This window comes from Plutella xylostella, chromosome 2, assembly GCF_932276165.1.
Source record: "Plutella xylostella chromosome 2, ilPluXylo3.1, whole genome shotgun sequence".
Lineage (NCBI taxonomy): Eukaryota > Metazoa > Arthropoda > Insecta > Lepidoptera > Plutellidae > Plutella > Plutella xylostella.
Window position 1 is genome coordinate 2139198 of NC_063982.1, and position 26507 is coordinate 2165704.

The 26507-nt window shown below is 36.7% G+C and overlaps 2 protein-coding genes and 1 long non-coding RNA gene across 4 annotated transcripts; 2 read left to right on the top strand and 1 right to left on the bottom strand.

The window, feature by feature from the left end:
- Positions 1 to 1560: 1560 nt before the first annotated feature.
- Positions 1561 to 5214, top strand: LOC105388480 (isochorismatase domain-containing protein 1). Of its 2 annotated transcripts, XM_011559398.3 has the most exons (5): positions 1561 to 1772; positions 2300 to 2506; positions 3099 to 3215; positions 4219 to 4383; positions 5048 to 5214. In XM_011559398.3, the coding sequence occupies exons 1-4, from the start codon at positions 1638 to 1640 to the stop codon at positions 4375 to 4377; spliced, it is 618 nt and encodes a 205-aa protein (XP_011557700.3). In that variant the 5' UTR covers positions 1561 to 1637; the 3' UTR covers positions 4378 to 4383; positions 5048 to 5214. The 2 variants fall into 2 exon arrangements, with proteins under 2 accessions (XP_011557700.3, XP_011557701.3); XM_011559399.3 differs by lacking the exon at positions 4219 to 4383.
- Positions 5215 to 5839: 625 nt separating this feature from the next.
- Positions 5840 to 25255, bottom strand: LOC105388479 (coatomer subunit zeta-1). Its single transcript, XM_048633101.1, has 6 exons — positions 25097 to 25255; positions 14873 to 15018; positions 14146 to 14245; positions 13010 to 13143; positions 9491 to 9581; positions 5840 to 5982 (listed from the first exon to the last, which is right to left on the bottom strand). Exons 1-6 carry the CDS (start codon positions 25127 to 25129, stop codon positions 5935 to 5937), a joined length of 552 nt encoding a protein of 183 aa, XP_048489058.1. The 5' UTR covers positions 25130 to 25255; the 3' UTR covers positions 5840 to 5934.
- On the top strand, positions 20742 to 22748 carry LOC125491357. The gene is made up of 3 exons (XR_007268262.1): positions 20742 to 21042; positions 21453 to 21568; positions 22154 to 22748. It is a non-coding gene; the product is annotated as an uncharacterized LOC125491357 (long non-coding RNA).
- Positions 25256 to 26507: the final 1252 nt, after the last annotated feature.

Consider the following 26507-nt stretch of genomic DNA (forward strand, 5'->3'; position numbering starts at 1 on the left):
CGATATTGTATGATCAAAAAATCGAAATTTAACGACTAATATAATTATTACAAACCCCATGAGATCGAAACCTAAAAATAGGTGCGACGACGAGCAAAGCGAGGAGGAGCGTGTTAGGTGCACATGTTCATCAAAACCAAAGCGGAGCGCAGCGAAGCGGAGCGGAGCGTTTTCCAAACAGCGGAAACAATACAAGGCACCAGTTTGCGCTATGTAGGGAGACGCTCCGTCAAAGTTAAAGGCAAACGAATATTATTACTTTGTATAAACCTAATAAACCTATGCCTTAGCATTATTAGGCTATTCAAGATTTGGCCATACCATTATTAGGCTAAACAATGTTATGCGAAATAACTTTTTACTAAACGAGATTTATGCCATACGATTTTCGGCGTAACGAGACTTTGACCAAACGTTACTATGCAATACGAGATAAGGCAAAAAAATCTTATGCCAAAAAAGGTAGAACCTGTACTAACTGGCTATACATACATTGTCTTAGTTTAGCACGCTCCGGTGTTAGTTGTAACCGGTTACCGGGCCTGATATACTTAGTCGTATTTTTGTATACTACCCTCCTAATATATTAAGCATAATTATGTATAAGAATGTATAACTATGTACACTTGAACATTTTTCTTTTATAGTAAAGCTAATGAACGACATACTGTTTAGCTTAACTGTCTAATAAATTATGTACTTACTTAAGTAACCCTAAATGCTCTAAATGAAAGACTATTTAGTAATTAATATTCGGCTCTTTTTGGTCTGTAATAGTTTATTAGAGATAACTAGCATAGTATATGTCTTGTAATGACTGTTTGTAGCCAAAATAAAGAAAATAAAAATAAAAATAAAATAATAGATGTAGGTACCTAGTTACTACAATGTCGTTATCATCAAAGCCACTGAGGAAAAAAACACTAATCATAGCTAGGGTTTCTATGAAGTAACTAAAGAGTTTGAGACTCTTTAGGTACCTACTCTACGAGCCCTAAATTTCTATGGCCTGTCAGTATGAACGCCAAACAAAAAAATAATACCGATTAATAATGGCCTATTAATACCTAGGTCCCTATGCCCTTGAACATGTTTATAACTAATTTGTGCTGAAATAAATTTAATAGATCGATCAAAGATCCACTTCCATTTTCAGGACTTTATAATAATGTTGGACTGTAATATTCCAGTATGTTCCAATATGATTCCAATATTCAAGGTCTGTGATTCCAACTTACTTCCAACGTTGCAACCAAAGAGAATTTAGATACTAACGTTGTTCCAACTACTGTCACTGTCATTCTGACACTTCATGGAAAAATCGGTGTTTTGCAATGACAAAGGAATAAAGAGAGGACATGCCATATCAAAGAAAAAAATGCGCTTACCTGGCGACCGGTCGCCATGTTGATTGACATCCAAACACAAGGTACTTCAGCTGTCAAACAATTTGTTTGTTTACATTTTTCAAGAAAACCGCCGCCATTTTAATTGACACCAAAGTTTAGGTAAGCGCATTTTTTTCGTTGATATGGCATGTCCTCTCTTTATTCCTTTGTCATTGGTGTTTTGTTTTGACTTTTGATTATTTACCGGCGAAACATCACATCAAAATAGTTTTGCAATTTAATTTAGAAATGGCAGCCCGTAGTATACTAAAATTGGGGGCTCTTGAAGCACAGAAAACCGCATTTTTCCTGTGTGATGTCCAAGAAACATTCCGTCCGCATGTGAAACATTTTGAAGAGGTCGTCAAAGTAGCCAACAAGATGGTAAGATACCGAGTTACATAACCAATTGTTTATCTTATTATCGAAGGTCGAAGTCCTTTAATGTTAACATCTACGTTTATACGACAAATCTACAACTTTTAACTTTACATCTATTTAATTTTCACCTTCTATTTACCCTCTTCATTAGGCCACAGAATACTAACTAGTGGTTAGGCCTCTCCCAAAGCACCCCACTGGAGGCGATCTATAGCTTTCCGCATCCAATAATTACCCACCCACCTTTCGCAAGTCTTCACAACATCAGTCTAGCCAAAGGGTATTCAACTTTACTATCATCATCAGCTCTATTGCCCACTGTTGGGTGTAGCTGTTTTATGAACATTATTAGCTAGTAATATAAAGGCTGACCAGCAGTAATAATTACTTACAGTTACAAATAAACTAAAATATTTTCTCTCTTAAATTTAAGAGCCTTGTCTTGTCTGTTTAGTGTCTATCACAAGTCACAAGCCAGTTCTCCCTTTTCTTGATATAATTGACTTAACCATTTTAAATAACTGTTTCAGATAGAAGGAGCTAAACTATTCAACATAAACCTCTATGTATCAGAGCAATATCCCAAAGGCCTCGGTCACACTACGAAGGATATCAACCTAGACAGCGCAGCATTGGTTTACGAAAAGACTAGGTTTTCCATGTATACTCCAGAATTAAAGGAGCGACTGAAATGTGAAGTACCGAGTCTCGCTTCTGTGGTGCTATTCGGGATTGAGGTGAGGATTTTAATATTAAATGGCCCATTATTAGTATGTATTTACAGTGCTCCAAAATTGATAATGCGCATAGAAATCTTTGACAGATCGGTTGTTTTCGATTATGTGACACATGATATTGACTCCTATTTCTTTCGAACAAGGTGCAAAATACAAGTGTTTTTTTAAGGCTTTTACGATTTAATGATTCGGGTGTGAAGATCTGCATGTGCATTATTAATTTTGGACAAGTGTATGTATGTATTATTAGTACCAATCTGTTACTATTAATACTCTACCGCTCAAAAGAAGAAATTCAACTCACCATTATTCATACCCCAATGTCTGGTGGCAGCAATATAATGGCCTCTACATATATTGAAATTTTTCATGATCATCAGTAGCCCATAGTCATCCATAGCTGGACGTAGGCCTCTCTTAAGCAGCACAACAACACTCTTGGCCTTCCTCATCCAGCCACTACTGGCCACCTAAGGGGGCCGGAAGGTGTCCCCTGCTATGCTGGCCGTTGCTAGCTGACTGGCTGTTGAACTTTTAAATTTTTTATTCTTAATGGCACAATTTTCATTAGACATACTTCCCTAATTTTCAGGCCCACGTGTGCATAGAGCAGACGGTGATAGACCTGCTGAATGAAGACATCTCGGTGCACATCCTCGCTAACGGAGTCTCCTCGCGAAGCACTATGGACCGAGTGCTGGCACTGCAGGTTTGTGAATGTTTTATTCATGGGGCTACATTTACGGAAATGCCAGATATGGAAAATACAGCAGTGGAAAAGAGTCCATACAAAACAATTCCCTTATGAATATTGGCTGGTTTCAGGTTATAAATATTTCATGATAGGTCAATAATATTTTCGCAACATCCAGGCTGCTGCTCCAATTAACAGGAGCTAGGCTGGCTGCGCTAAAATTAGGGATATGTACAAAGGTTCCACTTGAGAGAGCCACATACGGTGGCCTGCGCCTAAAAGTGTACAGGCAACCCCCTTATTCATAAAAAAGTTACTGGACGGATTAACTATTGAACTGTTTTGTCACTCTCTGTCAAAGAACAAATTGTTCTCTGTTAGAGAGGGACAGAACAGTTCAATAGTTAATCCGTCCAGTAACTTTTTTATGAATAAGGGGGGTAGTTTTTAAAATAGCGATCTCAAGCTCACATGCGGCTCAATCACATCCACATAAACACCACTGCTATACCTCATTCAGGGAAACGACGTAGCAAAGCGCCCTCTTTGTCCCACATTTCCATACAAAAGACAAAGACGACAAATGAGTTAGCCACGCCCATTTGGCCACGTGATTACCTAAAATTATTATTATAGACACATCACACACAACACGTCCCCGGATTTATAACAGATTTAACTGGTCCCTTCATCATCAGGGATCGCTATTTTAAAAACTCCGCCTGTATACTTTTAGGCGCAGGCGACCGTACGTACATCATACAGGAGCTTCACCCCCCTCAGCATAGAATAGATTAGAATAAAGGATTGTGTTGCATGGATGGACCCTTCACCACTGTTTAGCCAATTTTTATTTCATTACTACTTCCATTTTGTCACCAGCATGTTCTACCTGTCAGGCATGCAAATATTGATATCCCTACTAACAGTTCTGCAAGCTATCCTATACTAACCACCTTTGGTCCATGCTAACAGTTCAACTTCCTATCCTACTAACCACCTACCCTCTCCATTCTAGCGCATGCGAGACCTAGGCTGCTTCATCACCACTTCGGAAAACGTGCTATTCAAGCTACTCGCCGACAAAAACCATCCAAACTTCAAACAAGTGTCCAAATTGAACAAAGTGCCTACAGTGGACACCTTGTTTGATGTTGCGTCTAAATCTAAGTTATAGACATAGGTAAATAATGGCTCCATTTATTAGTAGAGTGTTTTTCTCTCTTGCATCATCAACCTTTCCTCTTCCTGTTTGTCTTCATCTACAAGTTATCATAATAAAATGAAACAATGTATACCATCGCTCTTACGGTGAAGGAAAACATCGTGAGGAAACCTGCATATCTACATAGATTTACATAACCTGCAGTGGACTAGCTAGAAATGGCCCAAGCTTAGGAAGGCAGTTTAGACCTTGGGGCTTGGGGATACGCGTAAAGGTTCCATTTGAGAGAGCCAGGTGCAGGTATCTACACCCACACAGAGAATTTAATATAATACGACACTCAGGAAGGCTCCTTTCGTACCCTGTGCTGCAAATCCTAACTATCCTAATCCTAACTAATATTATAAATGCGAAAGTAACTGTGTCTGTCTGTTACTCTTTCACGCCAAAACTACTAAACGGCTTTGAATGAAATTTGGTATACATAATTATGGTCTAGCTAGACTCTGAGAAAGAACATAGGCTACTTTTTATCCCGGAATTCCCACGGGAAAACTTTTTAAAGCGAAGCGAAACTCGCGGGAACAGCTAGTATATTATAATGACGAGCAATGAAAAAGTCTAGTCTATAAATTAAATTTACAAAGGTCCAAAACTTACCCAATTCTTTTCTATTTTCCAGAGGTTCCAAACTATGGGCTGCTTCGTCGCGACAGCCGAGAATGTTTTATTCAAACTCATGAAAGACAAATCACATCCATCGTTCAAACAAGTCTCTAAACTGAATTTAGTGCCAACCAGCGATGTTTTATTACAGGGTTCAAAGTGAATTATATTTGTTAAAGTATTAAATATGGTTTTTCATTTGTAAAGTGTATTATTTCTAAGTGTTTAGTACATGGACCAATTTTTTACGAACTAATTTTTGCGAGTTTGACAGAAAATCCGCTAGATGGCCCCCTATTACATTGGGACTAACATAACACTCTGGCGAAAAGTGGGTGCAGCAATGCACCTCTGCCTACCCCTCAAGGGAGTACATTAAGTACAAGGCGTGAGTGCGTGTTTTTTTTTTTTTTTGTTTTATGGCTCTGTACTAGACTTCTACAGGAAATTGCAAAAAGGTTTAGTAAGCCCAAAGGTAGTGATACAGGGGATCATGTGAACAAATATTGAAAATTCATAAAAAATAGGTGTGTTGTGTTCATTAGTAACCCCCTTTCTGCTTACTATAGCATTTTTGCAAGAGCCTTTTGACATTATCATATCCTATTTTTTGTACACAATCCAAGAATGTATGAAAATAATGCAAATAAAATGATTGAAGCATACCTATTAATTTAACATCGCAGGATTTGCCAAAGATCAAAGCCAAATTAAGATTAATTAATATTTATTGTATTTAATAGGAATATAACATTAAAGTAGATTCATATTTATCTACGATTGACGCATTTAAAATCAAAGATTTTAATTCGTAATAGCTTACTAACATTAATAAATATAATTTTAATGAGATATTCAAATATATAATATATTATTACGTTTTATACAATATTAAACCTTATCTCATTTCAATAGAGACCATTTTAGTTGCTCCTTCGCAGATTGCAAGACCTGCAACAAAATTTTACGTTTTAATTTGATTTCTCAAAACATATATAAACGTAATACAACCTTAAAATAACTATGCTAACGTCTGTTAAGCCGGAAGTATTATATATTTTTTTATTTACACAAAGTCACGATCGATAAATTGAATATTTTCGCTTGTATCGTTTTCTCTAATTAAATAAGTATTTAACTTGTAGAAATATTTATTATGCAGCTAAAAAGAGTTTGATATTTGATGCGAAATCAAAAGGTGTGCTTCAACCATTTAAATACAAAACAACGAAATAGAACGTTATCTAAAACATTTGTCCCTTTTTTAAAAGAAAATAAACCTCACTTTTGTCTGTATGAATAACAAACATAAAAAATATTTTACATACATACACATACATAATGCATACCTAGCAATTTTTAACGTGGATACCACCTTGATACCACTAACCAGCCCTCTAAATTGTCTTAGATTAGATACTAGATGGCGCTTCTTGTAAAAGGTCTATATTCACTAAGTACAAAGTTTTCGTTTTCTCTCATACAAAGTGGCGCCTCTGGTGGAAACTATCATGAAACTTTTGAAAGATAAGATGACAGGAGAAAACGTTAACATTTTTCGTTTTCGTAAATTGTAAAACCCCTACTATATAGAAGAGGCTAGCTGAGTGGACTATCGTTAAATTAGTTATGTTATGATGGTGCGAAGTGCAATACTAGTAATAAATGCGTTATAAATATTAAATACACAGCCAAGGCGATTAAAACATTCTTCATGCTTATTTTAATGGCAAATTTATTTTTTTATACTATTATTTACACTACACAATTTAGACAATTTGTTCTAAGATGGCAGTTTAAAATTACGTCCGTAGGTCAACCATGAGTTTTTCAAATCGTTTTGTACAATAGTTCATGTAAGTATTAATGTTATAGGAGGTTAATGATAATCAAATTATTTACATTGTAAAGCTTTTAGAATGGGTACAAAACTCTTATGTTAGCAAAAGCACAAAAAGCAGAATTATAATACATACATAGACTTATAAAAATGTTAAAGGATTTATAATACAAAAATAATACTATAGTTTTCCTTCAAATAGAATAAGTAGGTAGATAGACGTTTTTGTGCAGATATCTATAAGTAAATATTGCCAAATTAAGTAACAGCCAAAAGTGGTCCTTGGTTTTTGTAATTTTGAGTCGCCTCCTAGTATCTATTATTCATCAAGTTGTATACGATCTGAAAATAGAATAGGTATTTATATACAGGGTGTCCCATAAATAAACGTAATCCCGTTAGGAGGTGATACAAATGGTCAATCACAATTTATCCAAGAACAAAAGTTGCTTAGAATGACGATTTATATTACGTCCTAACGGAATTACGTTAAGTTATAGGACAACCTGTATAATGGTAAAAAAATATATTGAAAAACAACGGTCTTTTAAAGAACTATAATGTCAAATAGTATGAAATAACACTTTGTTTACAAAAACAGTAAAAAACTTACTGAAGAATTTAATATAGTTGGTTGAAAAATAAATAAATTATATTATATTATATATTATAACATTACATTTTTGTTCGTATAAAAATATATAGTTACTACTAGTAACCAGAAACTTATTTCTAACAACGTATAATTAATTTGTATAATAATTAGCGTTTTGCAAGATTTTTTTCCTAATATGGCTGGTGTATAAAACACCACCACCACCACATAAACGATTCTTTTAATGAGGAGTTTTCTGGCAAATAGAAACATAGATAGTCAGAAATCTTCCTATTTCAATGGCACCATTTAAAATCACACTTATAATTTGAAAATCATAATTATTATGTTCTATAATATAGATACTTTCGTTGTATTTATATGCGTATATAATACACGTTTTTTTAAAGTTTAGAACTTGAAAGATATATAAAATATTCTCTAATCTAGGAAATCTTTGGGGACATACTACTAAATTTAAAAAAATATATACTTATATTTGAAATAAAATAAAGCATTAATATTATAGCAATTTAAAATTGACCATAACTTACAACACTAAAATAAGAATTTGTGAACATCATTAAGTATTTTTGGTAGAATCGATTCCTATTTTTTAACGATTTAATTACTAATTGGACAGAATCGAATACTAATTCTCCAATGCCAGTTCCGCGGGCGGTCTACCAGAACACCTGGTTTAGCTTGTCAATTACCTGCACGATTAATTGATAAATTATTGAATAAATCGCTCCTGTAGTAATATAGGGGCACAACTCAAAAATCTGCGTTTTGGATTTATACAAGTTTTTGTAGACATACTGCCTGTTTTTTTATGAAAACTATAAACCTTGATTATTTTGAGTTATGCCCATATTACTACGAAACCGATATGATAATATGTAGGTGTGTTCCCAGATCTTATGAAATCTGACAGATAAGCGATGCTGCTTTGGACGGGACGTGCGGGAGGCGAGCCCCGGCTCGCATTAGTATTATTTTATTTACTCTATTTGTAGTCTTATTCCCAATATCCGCTGGGGAGCAAAGGGCCGAAGTGAAGCGCCGCCATTCTGTACTCTATTGCGGAGAATAAGGTACGAATCTTCGGCTCCAGACAAAATACTAGTAATTAATAAGTGTTTGGCCAACGCTCCACCCGCCTCGCCCATCTTTAAGGATTTTTGATTGCTGAAGTGTCGGCGGTACGGTAGCACGGTAGTCACTCTATATGACGAAAAACTAAGTTTTACGTTACGAGCCATGACTCTATAATGTTGTGTTAAACGTGCCGATACCACGACAGCGCTCTCGTTCGTCAATTTCTCGTCAGTATAGAGAAACTCTTCGACTGGGCGCAATTAAGAGGAGACAAAAGTTTTGTATTGCGCTCACTCATAACGCGCAGCCTCAAGCGAGCGAGAGCGACAGAGAACTTTTATCACGTCTTAATTGCGCCCTGTGTAGCGGCAGCTGGTCTCATTTCTAACTATCCATGAGGTCATTAATTACCTGAGCGACGGATTACTAATTCAATGTATAAAATCTATTACCTTTTGCGCAGCGAGTCAAGCACTAATGGGTCGGCGAGACGATCAAGTCGACTTGACAAGTCTACGTGCATGACGGTTTCACTTGACGGCACCTTTAAGTCGCGTCAAGTCTCTCGTCAAGTGAAATCGTCAAGCACGTAGACTTGTCAAGTCGACTTGATCGTTTCGCAGACCCATAATTTTGATAGCATCGATTACTGTTTTTGGAGAATAGATTACAAATTTTTCGTAATCGATTACCTACTACTTTATGATTTAGTGTAGCTGTCGATGAGGTCATTAATTACCTGAGCGACGGTCTGTTCACCGAGTGGCACGTCGTCGCATTTTGGAGAATCGATTACTAATTTTGTAGAATCGATTACTAATTTTGGAGAATCGATTACTAATTTTGGAGAATCGATTACTAATGTTGCATTATCGATTACTACTTTATGATTTAGTGTAGCTGTCGATGATGTCATTAATTACCTGAGCGACGGTCTGTTCGCCGAGAGGCACGTCGTCACCGCGAAGGGCGGCGCGCCCCACGATCGATGTAGCCTCCGCGTCTAGGATAACGCTGGAATAAGGAGAAAAGAAGCGTTTTAAATCACCTAAGCAACGTTAAAAACGCCCAGCATTCAAGACTAAAAGTGGCATCACTTATGAACGGTTAAACCGAATTTGATAAATTATGAGTGAGAAAAAGGGTTCACATACAACACGATTCCCATTGACTCCCTTTTTGAATTGACTAATTTAATATGTTCACATGACGATATTTCGTAATGGACTAGTATATTACTTTGCTCCCGCATCCAATATAAATAAATAAATATATTCGTTTGAGTCAGCTCTTAAAAAAATGCAGTTTGACACTCATAGATGAATGCCAACCATATAGTCGCTCTTGTCGCCTTAGCCCCTCGGAGACCTAATCATCCCACACTAGTCACCCCCCGCAAACCATACTTCCCTGGTCAACCCCCACACCCCACACTAACCCGCGGTCGCAGATCTCGTCCACGACTTATAGAATCGATTACTTTTTTAAGCGTATCGATGACTATTTTTGGCTTATCTATTACTATTTTCAGCGTATTTATTACTATTCGGCGCATCAATTACTATTTCCGCCGTATCGATTACTATTTTTGCCACACTCACCCGCGGTCGCAGATCTCGTCCACGGCCAGCATGACGGAGTCCAGGTTGTCCAGCAGCACCCGCTTCTCCACGTTGCGCCGCAGTAAGATGCTCACTGACTCGCAGAGAGCCACACGATCGACTCAATCGATTACTGATTATATGTGCCTATAGAATCGATTACTACTTTATGCGCAGCGAGTCGATCGCTAATGTTTAAGCATCGATTACTATTTTTGGCGCATCGATTACTACTTTTTGCTTGTTGATTACTATCATTGACGTATCGATTACTATTTTCGGCGTATTTATTACTATTTTCGCCGTGTCGATTACTATTTTTGGCTTATCGATTACTATTTTCGACGTATCGATTACTATTTTCGGCGTATCATAACTATATTCTGTGTATCGATTACTATTTTCGTTGTATCGATTACCTACTGTTTTTAGCGTATCGATTACTATTTTCAGCGTATCGATTACTACTTTAGGCGTAGCAATTACTATTTCTGGCGTATCGATTACTATTTTTGACATCGATTACTATTTTCGGCTACCACTCACCCGCGGTCGCAGATCTCGTCCACGGCCAGCATGACGGAGTCCAGGTTGTCCAGCAGCACCCGCTTCTCCACGTTGCGCCGCAGTAAGATGCTCACTGACTTAATCGATTACTAGTTCTAAGTATGTGTCTATAGAATCGATTACTACTTTTAGCGCAGCGAGTCAATCACTAAGCATCGATTACTATTTTCGGCGTATCGATTACTATTTTTTGTGTGTCGATTACTATTTTCGGCGTATCATTACTATATTCTGTGTATCGATTACTATTTTCGTTGTATCGATTACTATTTTTGGCATATCAATTACTACGTTGGGCGTATTGATTACTATTTTCGGCGTATTTATTACTATTTCCAGAGTGCCCATTACTACATTTGGCGTATTGATTACTATTTTCGGCGTATCGATTACTATTTTCGTCACACTCACCCGCGGTCGCAGATCTCATCGACGGCCAACATTCGGTGTATTTATTACTTACTATATTCGGCGTATTTATTATTTACTATTTTTCGCTTATCGATTACTATTTTCGCCGTATCGATTACTATTTTCGACGTATCGATTACTACTTTCGACGTATCGATTACTATTTACACCACACTCACCCGCGGTCGCAGATCTCGTCCACGGCCAGCATGACGGAGTCCAGGTTGTCCAGCAGCACCCGCTTCTCCACGTTGCGCCGCAGTAAGATGCTCACTGACTCGTAGAGAGCCACACGACCGACTTAGTAGATTACTAATTCTATGTGCCTATAGAATCGATTGCTGCGTTTGGCGTATCGATTACTATTTTTTGCTTACAGATTACTATTTTCAGCGTATCGATTGTTAATACTATGTACCCATAGAATCGATTATTACTACTTTTTGCGCAGCGAGTCAATCACTAATGTTTAAGCATCGATTACTATTTTTCGGCGTATCGTTTACTATTGATAGCGTCTCGATTACTATTTTTGACGTATCGATTACTGTATTCGGCGTATTAAGTAATTTATTTATTTATTTAAACTGGAACACCAGCAGCTTATACAACTAACATTTTTAAAACACATATTAAAATTAAAATTTCGTTATAGAAGCCATTAAAGGTGTACACAACATTCGTAAATTATCTAAGACAACTTAAAATAAAAAATTATATAAAATTAACAATTTTTTAACTTAACTAAAATATATAAAAGGTTTTTCTAAGTACTAAGTACAGAGATCACAGTATGAACACAAATATTTATACTTTCAAACTAAAACAAACAATTAGGCAGGTAAGTAATAAGAATATTATTTAATACATTGGATTTTTTTCTTAAAACAATTATACGAATCGTGAAAAATGTCAAGGTTAACATTATCCAATTTGTTGCTATAAATGTTATGGAGATCACATAGCCTATTTACTGGTGAATGTGAGCCTAAATTAGTAATAAATACTATATTCGGCGTCTTTATTACTTACTATTTTTCGCTTATCGATTACTGTTTTTAGCGTATCGATTACTATTTTCGGCGCATTGATTACTATTTTTGGCGTATCGATTACTTATTCTATGTAACTATAGAATCGTTTACTACTTTTAGTGGCGTATCGATTACTAACGTAACATTTAATCTACTACATTTAACTATTTTTGGCATATCAATCACTAATGTTTAAGCACCGATTACTATTTTCGGCGTATTGATTACTATTTTTGAGTATTTTTGGCGTATTGATTACTTCTTTTGGCGTATCGATGACTATTTTTGCCTTATCGATTACTATTTTTGCCGTATCGATTACTATTGTCGTCTACTACTCACCCGCGGTCGCAGATCTCGTCCACGGCCAGCATGACGGAGTCCAAGTTGTCCAGCAGCACCCGTTTCTCCACGTTGCGCCGCAGTAAGATGCTGACTGACTCGTAGAGAGCCACACGACCGACTTAATCTATTCCTAATTCTATGTGCCTATAGAATCGATTGATACTTTTTGCGCAGCGAGTCAATCGATTACTGTTACTATTTTTGGCGTATCGATTACAATTATTTGTGTGTCGATTACTATTTTCGGCGTATCGATTATTATTTTTAAGTATTTATTACTATTTTTGGCGTATCGATTACTATTTCTGGCGTATCTATTACAATTTTTTCGTATCGATTACTATTTTTTCGTATCGATTACTATTTTTGGCGTATCGATTACTATTTTCGGCGTATCAATTACTATTTTCGGCGTATCGATTACTATTTTCAGCGTATCGATTACTATTTTTGCCGCATCGATTACTATTTCTGCCACACTCACCCGCGGTCGCAGATCTCGTCCACGGCCAGCATGACGGAGTCCAGGTTGTCCAGCAGCACCCGCTTCTCCACGTTGCGCCGCAGTAAGATGCTGACTGACTCGTAGAGGGCGTTGAGCACTGACATGAGGATCAGCTGGAATTTGGAGATGAAGGGGGTTAAAGGTATTTATTTATTTATTTATCAAATATGGAACACCAGCAATAATATTAAATTAATATTAAAGTAGGAGTTTAAACATATTTAAAATATAACGAACACTAACATTATTAGCTAAACAAATTATTAAAATTAGGTATGTGTAACAAAAACAAAAAATTAAAATTACTTGTAACAAAACAAATTATTTGCAACAAAAAATATTTGAATGAATGTAAAAATTATAATTATTTCAGGCATAAGGTAAGTTAAGTTGTATAACTGATTGGTTAGCCGGATGGTGAGGTGCAGAATTATAATATGTCCTAGGGTTTACTTGGTCGGCGTTATTTACAAATCTGACACAGAGTTTTTTTTGTGTAGAAATCCACACAAGTGCGTTCATCAGCATTGCGGACGCCATTTCTCCGTTAGTTACTTATGATAATGCGTTTGGTCCGTACGCTTAAGAAGGTGCAATGCCCTGCATCACAATGAATATTGCGTGAATTGTATGTAGTTTGAACGCACGGGTATGCGTTTTCTGTGAGCTGGACTGTGCGTGTTTTCTATACAAATGGAGATACTTACTAGGAACGTGATGGGTGGCAGCATAAGACCCAACTAACTTGCAAAATTAACTGTGGTCTATCAATTTCGAATGTGTACAGGAGGATGTGGCGACATCTAACTTAAATATTAGTAAGCTTTGAAATCAAGCTATACTAGATCCTGTGAAGAAGTACCCAAAACAGCCAACAGATGGCAGTGAAACGAAAATATTGCCTATGTTAGTTCATCATCACATTATCCAGTTTCTGCTGCAATAGGTAAATATTCCCAACATAATTTAACTGTTGGGCAGTGAACCACAAAGCTACACCACCCTGCTTTGCCTGAGGATCCCCCTTATGAATGTTTAAGTGGCAACACCTCCATGGGAGTAGATAAATAATATTCATATTGGTAAAAACTAGTAAATTAAAAGTGAATCTATACCTCATTCTCGTGTGAACTGCCCATAACATAGAAGAAGAGGTCTACATTGCTCTTGTAGACACAGGTGAGACCCTCCAGCATTATGATCTCGGCATTCGCTCTGGAAATTAAAAGAGATAAACATAATAGTTTTTAAGTCAATAAAATATAAGGTAGGTTTTAAGTGTTTTAAATTACTGGTTGTGCGGGACCATAGACTGATATTAGGTTTTTGTTTTAGAACCAAGCTGCTGTGCTTTGTTTTTAGGACCCTTCCTTAGCAGAGGTTGGCAATTATCCTACTGATTAGCATTGGGAGGCCTATGTAATCAGTTCACACTTTTGTTGACTATAGCACTAAAGACATGATGTTTCTAGGGTTTTTTCAGTCATAAGAACCTCCTTGTTACATTAATAAACAAGAACCAAAAAAATATGTACTTACAGCCAATTATGTTTAAGTACATGATTATACAGGATGTTGCAAAAAGGGTATGCTAAGCCGAAACCTACATGTGCAGCATAGTATAATTAAATTAAATTAAAATCAGAATTTTAAAAATTCGCGAAAAAAAAACCATAGAAAATTTGTTGGTCACATGACCTTTTACTATGGAGAATGATATTTTTTTTCGGGCTTAGATATACCATGCTGCACATGTAGGTTTCACCTTAGTATAAACTTTTTGCAACACTCTGTATGTAAATAGGAATACTCATTAGTTATAATCAGTAATCTTGCAGTTACCTGTGTGTCTTGTTAAACAGGTTCTTCTCAAAAGCTTTCTGTTCCTTAGTGGTCGGCAGCACATTCTTGTCATAATACTTGGCGAGGATTCGGTTCCCATCATTGTCCAGGATGCAGAGACCCTTCACGATGTACAGGGTGGGCTCCTGAAATAAGAAGAAAGGTGTTATGGTTAATGATGTGATGATGATAATGTCTTCCAAGCCGATACAGCTACGGCCACTGCTAATTTTTTTTTTTTTTTTTTTGTTCCTTGATTGTTCTAACTTGCGATCAGTCGTTGGACCATAAGCAGTTCTTTTGAGCGGTAGAGTGACTTGCAGAACTGGCCTCTCCATTGATAGGCTGTCCTTCATTAAAATTTATTCAGTTTTATTCAACTGAATAATTGTCCCAGATGTGGCTTCGTTTAAGGCGACGGGTCATTTCTGTCTGTGTAAGACATCGCGCCAGCTCATTTTCATGATTTGTTACCCTGTCTCTGTAGGCTTTTGTGAGATGCTTAACTTCCTCTTTCACAGTAGGTATTTCTAGGTAAGCATGTACCTATTTCATCAGTTTTTGTAAACCAGGGAGCTCTTGCTATGGTCCTCAGTGCATTATTTTGGAATCTTTGCAGTTTTTCAATGTTGCTGTTTTTCGCCGTACCCCACAACTGTATACCATAAGTCCAGACGGGTTTTAAAATGGATTTGTAAATAAGCATTTTATTGTTTAGTGACAGTCTTGACTGCGGGCCGAGCAGCCATTGGAGAGATCTAAAACGGTAGTTCAGCTCATCGCGTTTTTTCTGGATGTGCTTTTTCCAAGTTTGCCTCCGGTCAAGGTGAAACCCTAGGTACTTCACTGTATCTTTATGTGGTAATCGCTCATTCCCAAATTTGACCTCCGGACAATCTTTCCTTCTTAGGGTGAAAGTGATATGATTGGATTTTGCTGCACTAGCCTTGATCTTCCAACACTTCATCCAATCATGTATCTTGTTGAGGTGTGTTTGCAAGGTCGCTGATGCTTTCTCTGGACTATCACTTGAAGCAAGTACAGCAGTATCGTCTGCAAATGTTGCAGTCATCACTGTTTCTGACACAGGAACATCACTGGTATAAATAATATACAATGTCGGCCCAAGGACTGATCCTTGCGGTACCCCCGCTTGTATATCATACATGTCGGAAACAGAGTCGTTTATTTTCACATAATATGACCTATTTTCAATGTATGATTTCAGGAGTAGGAACATGTTATGAGGTAGGGTCTTCTTTATTTTATAGAGTAGGCCATTATGCCAGACTTTATCAAACGCCTGTTGTACATCCAGAAATACTCCACAGCAATAAAGCTTTTTTTCCAGGGCGTTTCTCACTTTTTCACAAACTCTGTGTACTTGTTCCACTGTCGAATGATTGCTTCTGAATCCGAATTGATGTTCTGGGATTAGTTTCTTCTCTGCCATACAAGCTTTTAGCCGCACAGAAAGTACTTTCTCGAAGACTTTTGAGAGCACTGGTAACAGACTGATTGGTCGGTAGGAAGACGTAAGATGTGGGGGTTTTCCCGCTTTGAGCACCATTGTTATTTGGGACACTTTCCAGATGTTCGGAAAATACCCGGTTCTCAGTATGCTATTGAAAATAATTGTTATGAGAGTTATGACTTTCTTTGGTAGTTGTCTTAGTACTTCAGCGGTTATAAGGTCAAAACCTGGCGCCTTCTTTAATTGTAGATTCTGGATTGTTCTACGTACTTCAGAAGGGGTACAGGCAGCCAAAGGTGGACTGAGTTGGAGATCACTTTCCAGATAGTTTTTGACTTCTTCATCTACAATGTCTGATGTGAGGTCTTCATTAGGTTTAAACACATTTTTCAGAAACGCCGCGTAAGCTTCAGCTCTCTCTGTGTCTGTCCTCGCCCAACTTCCGTCTTCGGTTTTTAATAGGTATTGAGCAAGTTGAGGCTTTAGTGTTGTTTTAACAGTTTTCCATAAGGAATATTCATTATCACACATTGGGTTGAGGGACTCTAGTTTTTGTTGGAGGGTGTCATTCTCTATTTCAACTAGGAAGTCCTTTAATTCAGCTGCAGCTTTGTTAAAAGCCTTTTTGTGCTCTGGATGTCTGCTGATCTGCCATTGCCTTCGGAGTCGCCTTTTTTCCAGTACTTTTTTTCTCACTTCTTGAGGTATGTTGTACCGACCGTGATTTTTTATGGGATCTCTAGTGCCTGGAGTGTTTAGCCAAGCTGACTTTTGAATGATTTGAGTCAGATAGTTGGCTGCAGTTTCGATATCCTCTTCGGTTTTTAAAGGAATGTTGAGGTTGGTGTGATCTTCTAGGTATTGGCGATACGAATCCCAATCTGTTTTGTGATTGCATAAATATGGGCATTTTGCTCTTTCTATAACAGATGTGCTTATAGTTGTTATTACGGGTGTATGATCCGAAGAGCTGTCATAGCATCCTTCAACTTTAAGGTAGTAGGTTGAGATGCCTTTATATACAAAGAAATCCAGAAGATCCGGGAGTTTATTCGGGTCAGTAGGCCAGTAAGTAGGTTGGCAGGTTGTTAGAACAGTTAATTTGTTTCGGTCTAAACAATTTTTTAGGTTTCTTCCTCTTGTTAGCGTAAGTCTTGAACCCCAGTGAATGTGTTTTGCATTCCAGTCTCCGCCTACGATATATCTGTTCCCCAGCGACCGGAAGAACTGATCAAAGTCTGTGTCAGACAGATCTGGTTGTCTATTTTTCTTTGGTGGGCAATATATAGATGACACCGTAAGCTGCCCCCATTGATCTTCTATCGCGATAGATGTAGCTTGTATCTGAGCTGTTCGATATTTAGGCAGTAATTGATGCTTAATGTTGTTCCTTACTATAATAGCAGTTCCTGCATGCCCCGTGTCATCTGTATGAGCTGTTAGGTAGGTATGGTAACCAGATATATCAGTTCGAGAACTTTCTGTTAGGCGTGACTCAAATATTAATAATATATCCAAATGGTGCATTTTCATCAAAACATCTACTTCTTGTTGTCTGTTTGATAGTCCATTTGCGTTCCAAGTTGCTATTATTAAAGATGCCATTAATTTATTAGTTTTGTAACTAGCGTGGTCAGTAGACTCATCAACGAGCCCATCTGGTCCAGTAGTTTGTCTAGCTTTTCAGCTTGTTTGGAGAGAATTTCTTCTAGTTTTGTTGGGGTGTTTTCTTCATCTTTATTGGCTGCTATTGATGCGTAGGTGCGGCGTGGTTTCTCGCTCTTACTCGGAGCTGGAATGTTGTAGGTACTAGCTGGTATTTTTGGAGCATGGGTATCGTGTGATTTATCACTATTTTTTTGGTGTGGCTTCACAGTAGTTTTGCGTTGTTGTATTTGCAGGAATACTTTACAGCCCTTGTAGTTAGCAGGGTGGTCTTGAAAGCAGAGGGCGCATGTAGCTGGCGTGTTTCTATCTTTAATTGGGCAGTCTGTAGTACTGTGATTTTCTGCACACTTGACGCAGCGATACGGACGCATGCAGTTGTTTCTTGTATGTCCATATTGTTGACATCGCTTACATTGCGGTATAACTTTCTTATGGATTGGGTCTTCTATGGTAATGCTGGTATGGTAGATGTATTTCAGCTTCTTCACATCACTATTGTTGGGACTTGGCTCAAGGTTTACAAACCATGTGAATAATGGAGTTTTATCTAAACCAGATCTAGCATTGATAATTTCACCTTTCACTTTGTTACCAGTGCTCTCGATAGCTTCTTTAATCGATTCAATTGGTGTAGATGGGTGGAGGTTTTTTATCACAATCCGATATGGTCTTTGGTCTTTTTGAGTGAATGTGTGTCCTATAAGTTCCTTTTCCCTAACTAGGTCTAGGAGCTTCTTGTAGGAATCAATGTCACTGCAGGTGATGCGTAACTGATTTTTAGTGACGATTTTATAATTGTATTGTGTTTTTTGTAACACTCCATCAATGAGCTCGTTGAGTTTTGTGATGTTCTGAATACCATAAAGTATAATTGGTGGGGGTTTCTTCACCGTGGGTTTAGCCTTGGTGTTTTTATTAGAATTTTCATCTATTTTAAGCGGTGAATATCGATTCTCTAGCTGCAGTTCCTTGTCCGGAGATGGAGTTTGGTTGAGCTTCTTCCGCTTATATCTGTCGCAGGCATCTGGTTTAATCTCCTGTTTGATTGAACCGCTAGCCCGTTCATTGGATGACGCCATTCAGTTGTATGACTAAAGGACAACTCGTCAAGTCGTTGATTGTAACGTTCGACGTCTTGACTGAACGTCATTCAGCGAAGTCGTTGAATGGGATATAGTATAGCAACTTTGTAATGTTTGGTTAGGGTGAACATGACCAGACAAGAGTCAACAAAAATACTATGTTACAAAGCTCTAATCTCATAAATTAACTAAACAATAACAATAAACGTACCTTCATATTGTTGTTCATAACTATCCAGTTTCGCCACAATTTTTTCTTTGAAACTATCCGCCCGCGGCGTAATAATAGGTAAATCCATGTTGTCACACTATTTTGACACAAATAACGTACTTTAAAGCTAATTTATTTGCAAAAAACTAACAATATAGGTGCTTTGTGTGTCAGCTGTTAGCTGTTAGACGCCATATTTGTTTTATTTACCACCTGACTGATTTTAAGTCAGCTAACTAGTTGGACGTTTTGTGACGCTTGTATAATCAACGTTCGGCCTAGTCATACAACTGAATAGCGCCATCCAATGAACGGGCTAGTGGTTCAATCAAAAAGGAGATTCAACCAGATGCCTGCGACATATCTATTGCGGAGGATGGGTATGGTTTGCCAATCATTTTCGTTGGTTGATGTTTGGTTCTCTGGATCAAGGTTGACTTTGGTATACAGATCTACTTGAGGGGGTACATTTTCAGATGATGGTTTAAAAACCGGCATAGAAATTTTTGGTGTAATATTTTTTGCACTGGTATCATTTTCCCTGCTGGTGTTACGTGCCTCCAGCTATAATCCTCCAAAATTTTAACTCAATAGAAACTATTTCTGATGATGCCAAAAATTAGTCGTGAAATAGTCATAAATAGTCGTGTTTTCCAAAAAAATAGTCGTATCATACTTTCGGAGTTAGAGCTATACTTTATGGAGGATTATAGCTGGAGGTCTCCAGCTATAATCCTCCAGCCTCTGCAGAACAAACGGTAAGGCCTATCGACTTGGTTAAGGTCTCAAAAAATAGTCGTGAAATAGTCGTAATGACATGCCAAATTTCAGAAATAGTCGTCCAAAGATAGCAGAGATATAAAGGTACTTTGCTGCAGCCCTGGTGGAGGATTATAGCTGGAGGTTTTGAAAATATCGAATATCTTTGGAACTACTATGACTATCGGTTTGAATTATGTCTCAAAAAATAGTCGCTTCTATTTATTATAATTTTAAGCTTGATAAAAGCTGTTAAATAATGATATCAAATTCTTCATACAAATCAAAGTGGACGAGAATGCCAAAGCGAGCCAGTACACAAAAATAATAGCACTGAATACAAAAATAAAAGCAATAGCATTGAATTACTCATGTCGAATTCATCTATAAATCATTTATTTCGTCATACTTTGCATCAATAGTATCTAAACGAATCTTTGGTATGACATTTTATTGCTTTTGCTCTTAGCATTTACCTTACTGTGTACAGAGAAAACGTATGCCAATACACGCACACATTTATCTCTGTTATCTTGACAAACGATAGCGACGATAATGACTACGGCGATGTAGTACCTAGGTCAGTTATTGTCATCCCTTACTATCCCGTGATCAGACAAATATTGATATCCTTGTCTCCATTCTAACCGGCATGCATCGCACGCATAGAACGCGTGAGCGACTACGTCACCGGTAACATCTTGACAAGCTATAGCAAACCGGTATTTATTACGTCCCTTATGTGACCGCCGCCGCGCGCCGCCACCGGTGAAGTTGGGGTTAGTATTTTGCATGTTTTGTTTGATAATTTGTTTACAGTTTAGTGCAAACTATGGTCACGATCGGTGTTATTGTTGGTTGTTAAAATATTGTGAGTGCTCTATATGCAAATGAATATTCAAGATGTTATATTCTAAAAAATATTAGTGGATGCAGATAAGAGTGTTTAGTGAGTGCTATGTTTGAATATTTGCAAGTAAGTATCCTTTTTAATACTCAATATCAAAGCAAGCCATCCCATTTTGTTATGCTCAGCTTATTTATTAACATGATTTTTTATTGAAGTATCGTAGCCAAATTATTTTTTAATATCTATGCTTAATATGTATGGGGATTGTTATTCAATTAGAAATTTTACACTATGAGCTAGTAAATTGTGCATACATGCAATCAAGGCATTCATGTACATATCTTAGTAGATACGAAAATATGTGGGTATCATCGATTACCTACATATGGTAGTCCTGGTTAAATGTGGATATTTACCCCTCAATAGCCAAAAAAGGCGTTATTGTTTGTATTTCTGAATGAAAGTAGGCAAATAAATATATGTATAAAAAAAAAATATGTGTAACCTACCTATAAGCCTACCCATTATTATTTCAGGTGAAAACACAGCCTATCGATGTAATGCGCCGATAAACTATCATGATTGCATTGATGTAATGCGCTAAAAAACTGCAATGGCTCCGAATACATGATTACCAGATAACAAATCCTAGGTAAGAATTTATCACTATTTTCATATGGTATTGTGCTTATGCTAGGATACAGTGTTGTGGTGCTGAAGTTGATAAAGTTATAACAGCCAATTTACTTGTCAAAACTCATTTGTACCTATCAGTTACAAGCAACAAAAACGTGTTTCTGAACTAAATACCTATGTAAGTAATTCACACCCTTTCATACAAGTTTCAAACGCACCGTCCGACCAACCGGTTTCGGACAAAAGCCAAATTGTTTACTAAGCTATCTCTTTCGCTCAAAAACAATAGAGGTCGGTTATGGGACATATATATTGAAAAAAGCGAATACACTAATGAACAGTATTTCTACTCTACCCTTTTCGCACAAAAGTTCGCAGTTTCAAGTTATTGTTGCAATAAGTTACTGATAAGAAATTTTACTCCACTGTTTGCTGTGGTCTCCAAATGACAATAAATTACCAAACAAATAGTCTAGGTGAAATAACGTTATTACTACTCGTATCTACCTACTCGTATATATATCATATATATATGTATATAATATTTAAAAAAAATATATATTTATTAATAAGACGTTAATTTGCTTTATTTTTTTTTCAGCGCAGCTTACGTGTGTTCTTCAATAACGTCGCAAGCTACAGTGGCTGTTCATAATTTTTGCAAGTTCTACACCTACAGGATTCAGTTATCTGGGCATTATAGATACCCTATTATCACCTACGAAGTTATTTAGGTAGGTATATTTATTAAAACCATTATACAAGGTGTTGTAAAAAGGGTATACTAAGCCGAATGCTACATGTGCAGCATGGTATATCTAAGCCTGAAACTGAAATCAGAATTTAAATATTCGCGAAAAAAATATATCATTTTTCATACAAACTTAGTTGGTCACGTGACTTTTTTACTATGGAGAATAAAAATAATTAAATCCTAATCTAGCTAAAGATGAATGAAGGAATGAATAACTTAGGTATTAATAAAAGTACTTTCGGCCTGTGATGGTAATTAAATGAGTTATATTTCATTATGACAATAACCGTGATTATACTTACCTAAACCTACTAATGAACAATCTGTGATTACTTTAACTTAAGGTTATTATGATATAGGGCTAGAAAATAATTATTTTTAAATAGTGAAATAACTACATATTTAAGTTCATACCATGTTTTTTTTTATTGAACTACGTCAATATTATATTATTACTTAGCAATAAATAATAATATAATGTGATTATTTTAAATTAAACTAAATATGTTTATAGGTAATAGTCAAATAATACTGAGATAATTGTATGAAACCTAATCTACCTAAAGATTGTTTAATGAATAACTTAAGTATAAATAAAAGTACTTTCGGCCTGTGATTGTAATTAAATGAGTTATATTTCAAACACCGTATTTTATTCTTATCGCTTGAGTGCTACCCTGTACTGCGTCTTCAATAAAACTAATCCCAATTTCACCGGCGGAGGTGGCGGCCACATCAACGCTAATAAAAAAAACAAGAACAGCACTATTTGTGTGATCCCGGGATAGTAAGGGACGTAATAAATACCGCTTTGCTATTGCTTGTCAAGATGCAACCGATGACACGTTCGCTCACGCGTTCTATGCGTGCGATGCATGCCGGTTAGAAAGGAGACAAGGATAGCAATATTTGTCTGATTACGGGATAGTAAGGGATGACAATAACTGACCTAGGTACTACATCGCCGTAGTCGTCATCGCTATCGTTTGTCAAGATAACAGAGATAAATGTGTGCGTGTATAGACATACGTTTTCTCTGTACACAGTAAGGTAAAGGCAAAAGCAATAAAATGTCATACCAAAGATTAGTTTAGATACTATTGATGCAAAGTATGACGAAATAAATGATTTATAGATAAATTCAACATGAGTACTTCAATGCTACGGTGCTATTATTTTTGTTTACTGGCTCGCTTTGGCATTCTCGTCCACTTTGATTTGTATGAAGAATTTGATATCATTATTTAACAGCTTTTATCAAGCTTAAAATTATAATAAATAGAAGCGACTATTTCACGACTATTTTTTGAGACATAATTCAAACCGATAGTCATAGTAGTTCCAAAGATATTCGATATTTTCAAAACCTCCAGCTATAATCCTCCACCAGGGCTGCAGCAAAGTACCTTTATATCTCTGCTATCTTTGGACGACTATTTCTGAAATTTGGCATGTCATTACGACTATTTCACGACTATTTTTTGAGACCTTAACCAAGTCGATAGGCCTTACCGTTTGTTCTGCAGAGGCTGGAGGATTATAGCTGGAGACCTCCAGCTATAATCCTCCATAAAGTATAGCTCTAACTCCGAAAGTATGATACAACTATTTTTTTGGAAAACACGACTATTTATGACTATTTCACGACTAATTTTTGGCATCATCAGAAATAGTTTCTATTGAGTTTAAATTTTGGAGGATTATAGCTCGAGGGACGTCTGGTGTTATGATCTTCCACCAGTAAGGTCTTTTTCGGCGGGGATTGCTGCATCATTATGGTGTGGTAACACAATGAGAGCACTTAGTTTTCACTGACATATCCACAGAATATAAGAGTTAATGTTCTGAGGAATGACATTATGTAAAAAAATTTTTGAGGGTACTTGGAGAAAAAGTTCGAATATTTTTGTGACTAAGATGTGAATTGTGATTTTGTGAGCACTAATTTGGTTTAATCCTAAAGTTTCGTGTGGAGATAACACTATCACACAGTTTTCAGACACTAATAAACACTTTAGCACTGTTTGTTTTCACAAATATCACTATTTGAACAAAATATCAAATAAATGTTGGAGAGCAGGTTTGCTTGTTAAGACAGTTCACAGACCAAAAAGGCCACTGCTAATGGAGATTTAGGCTTTGTTGGTGTGCCCGGATGTGGCTTATGCCGACGACTACCGCCAAGATTGGCTAATCTTGGCGGTAAATGTTCAACCCCATTAGTTACATTTCAGTGAACCATTTTCGTAATTGTATATGGTTAATATCAGAAATTTGGTAGAATTTGGGGGTGATTCAGTGTTGTAATACCCTAGGCACCTAGCATTAGGCCAGTGTGGTGGACTACGCATAAAACGGTGGGGATGTGATGGGTGATGATGATGAGGTAGTGTAGGGATGATGATGTCTACAATAGAAGCAATAGCCATCAGGGTAGGTGCTAAAGACACATTCTAGTTTGTCACGTGAAAGGATAAGACAGTCAGAATAGCATTCTTTACCCAGGGAGCGCCGGACGCATCTAAAGTATACACTGGATTTAATACTTTCAAACGTTACCGACAATCTTGTGAGTTTGCGATAGGGGAGTTTATAACACTCTTATACAAATTGTAGTCAACTGGCCACAGTTTGACCAGCACGGATGTGTGTTATAGGCAAATAATTACAATAGCAAGATGTAGATAAATGATTGTAAAGGACCGAAATTCCACAATGTATCAGGCAAAAACTATACCTACCCATTAAAATCAAACAAAGTGAGAACAGTAAATATCAGAGAGGTCTTACGAAAAGTGATCCTTCCATAGTTGTGTGCACCATGATCTTGCCGTAAATATTCCGTTTTATACACTCAAACTGGATAAATTCTGTTTAAATTGTTGAAGTTTTGATAAAAACAGCAAGCAACTGACAGGCGGAACATGCGAAATGACGTGTTGTTGACGTTTGACGTGTCATTTCATTTTTTTCAAATGTTGCCCTACTTAAAAAATATTTTTAACGTTCACAGATAAGCTAACTGAATGAACGAATAACTTAGCATAAATGAAATGCGCCCATTTTAAACGCGCTAAGGATTGAACAATAGATGGCGCTGTTCCTTAAAAATTAAAATGACACAGCAGGGTAATCAAATTACGGGTAAACTTTTTTTATAGTTTAAATTGGTATTCAATTCATTAAAGTTCTTTTTACCGTTTGATGCGCAGACGCACGTGATAACACCCCTAAACATCTAACTATTTATGAGAAAGTAGGTAAGGATCTAGCTAGACTATTCTAGACAGTTATATTTGATCCATTCCATCACCCACCTTTTCAATTCGCGAATTTTCTGATTTTTTTTTAATGAAAAGCTAGGGTATCGATGTCTATTTCGCTCAACTTTCAACGTATTTTAAAAACCTCTCAAGCGTGCGGCAAACAATAAGCCAAACTTTGTAAATATTTAGGTACCTATGTGGTAAGAGATTTTCGTGTGTGACAATCCACTGTCACACACGACAATCTCTTCCAGTCAACCCTAGAGAGGCAGCACTCAGCGGCAGCGGGACAGTCTGTCAGTTCACAGTTCGGCCCTTGTGTTTTGACGTCTTTTGAAGTTCTCTTGTTTTACTGATTTTACAATCTACGATTATTTTAATAAGTACTTAGATAAAATATTTTTTATTAGGTAACTTTCAAAGTATACTTAAACAGTTACTAGCTTACTAGTTACGTAGGTGCTTATACAGATTTTGTCTACAGAGACAAGTTTGCTTGGTAATGTAATGTAAGTACCTAACGAAGTATTTTTGTAGGTTAAAACCTACCTCCTTGCAAATAAAATATAATTTATATTTGTATATACTCTCTGATTTTTAATTGGAAAGAATTCTGACATTTTATAAGTGATGCTACTAAAAAAGTTCTTTACCGAAAAAATTAAAAATTGCGATCCATTTCTGGGCAATAATTTTTTCTTAATATTTTTATACAAAAAGATAAATCTAAATATTTACTTGCTCAAGTAAACTAATACAAAAATAACAAATATTTCAATATAATAGCTGTTCCCGCGAGCTTCGCTTCGCCTTAATAAGTTTTCCCGTGGGAATTCCGCGATAAAAAGTAACATATGTGTTAATCCAGGGTGTCAGCTAACTTCATTCCAAATTTCATTAAAATCGGTTCAGCCGTTTTGACGTGAAGAAATAAC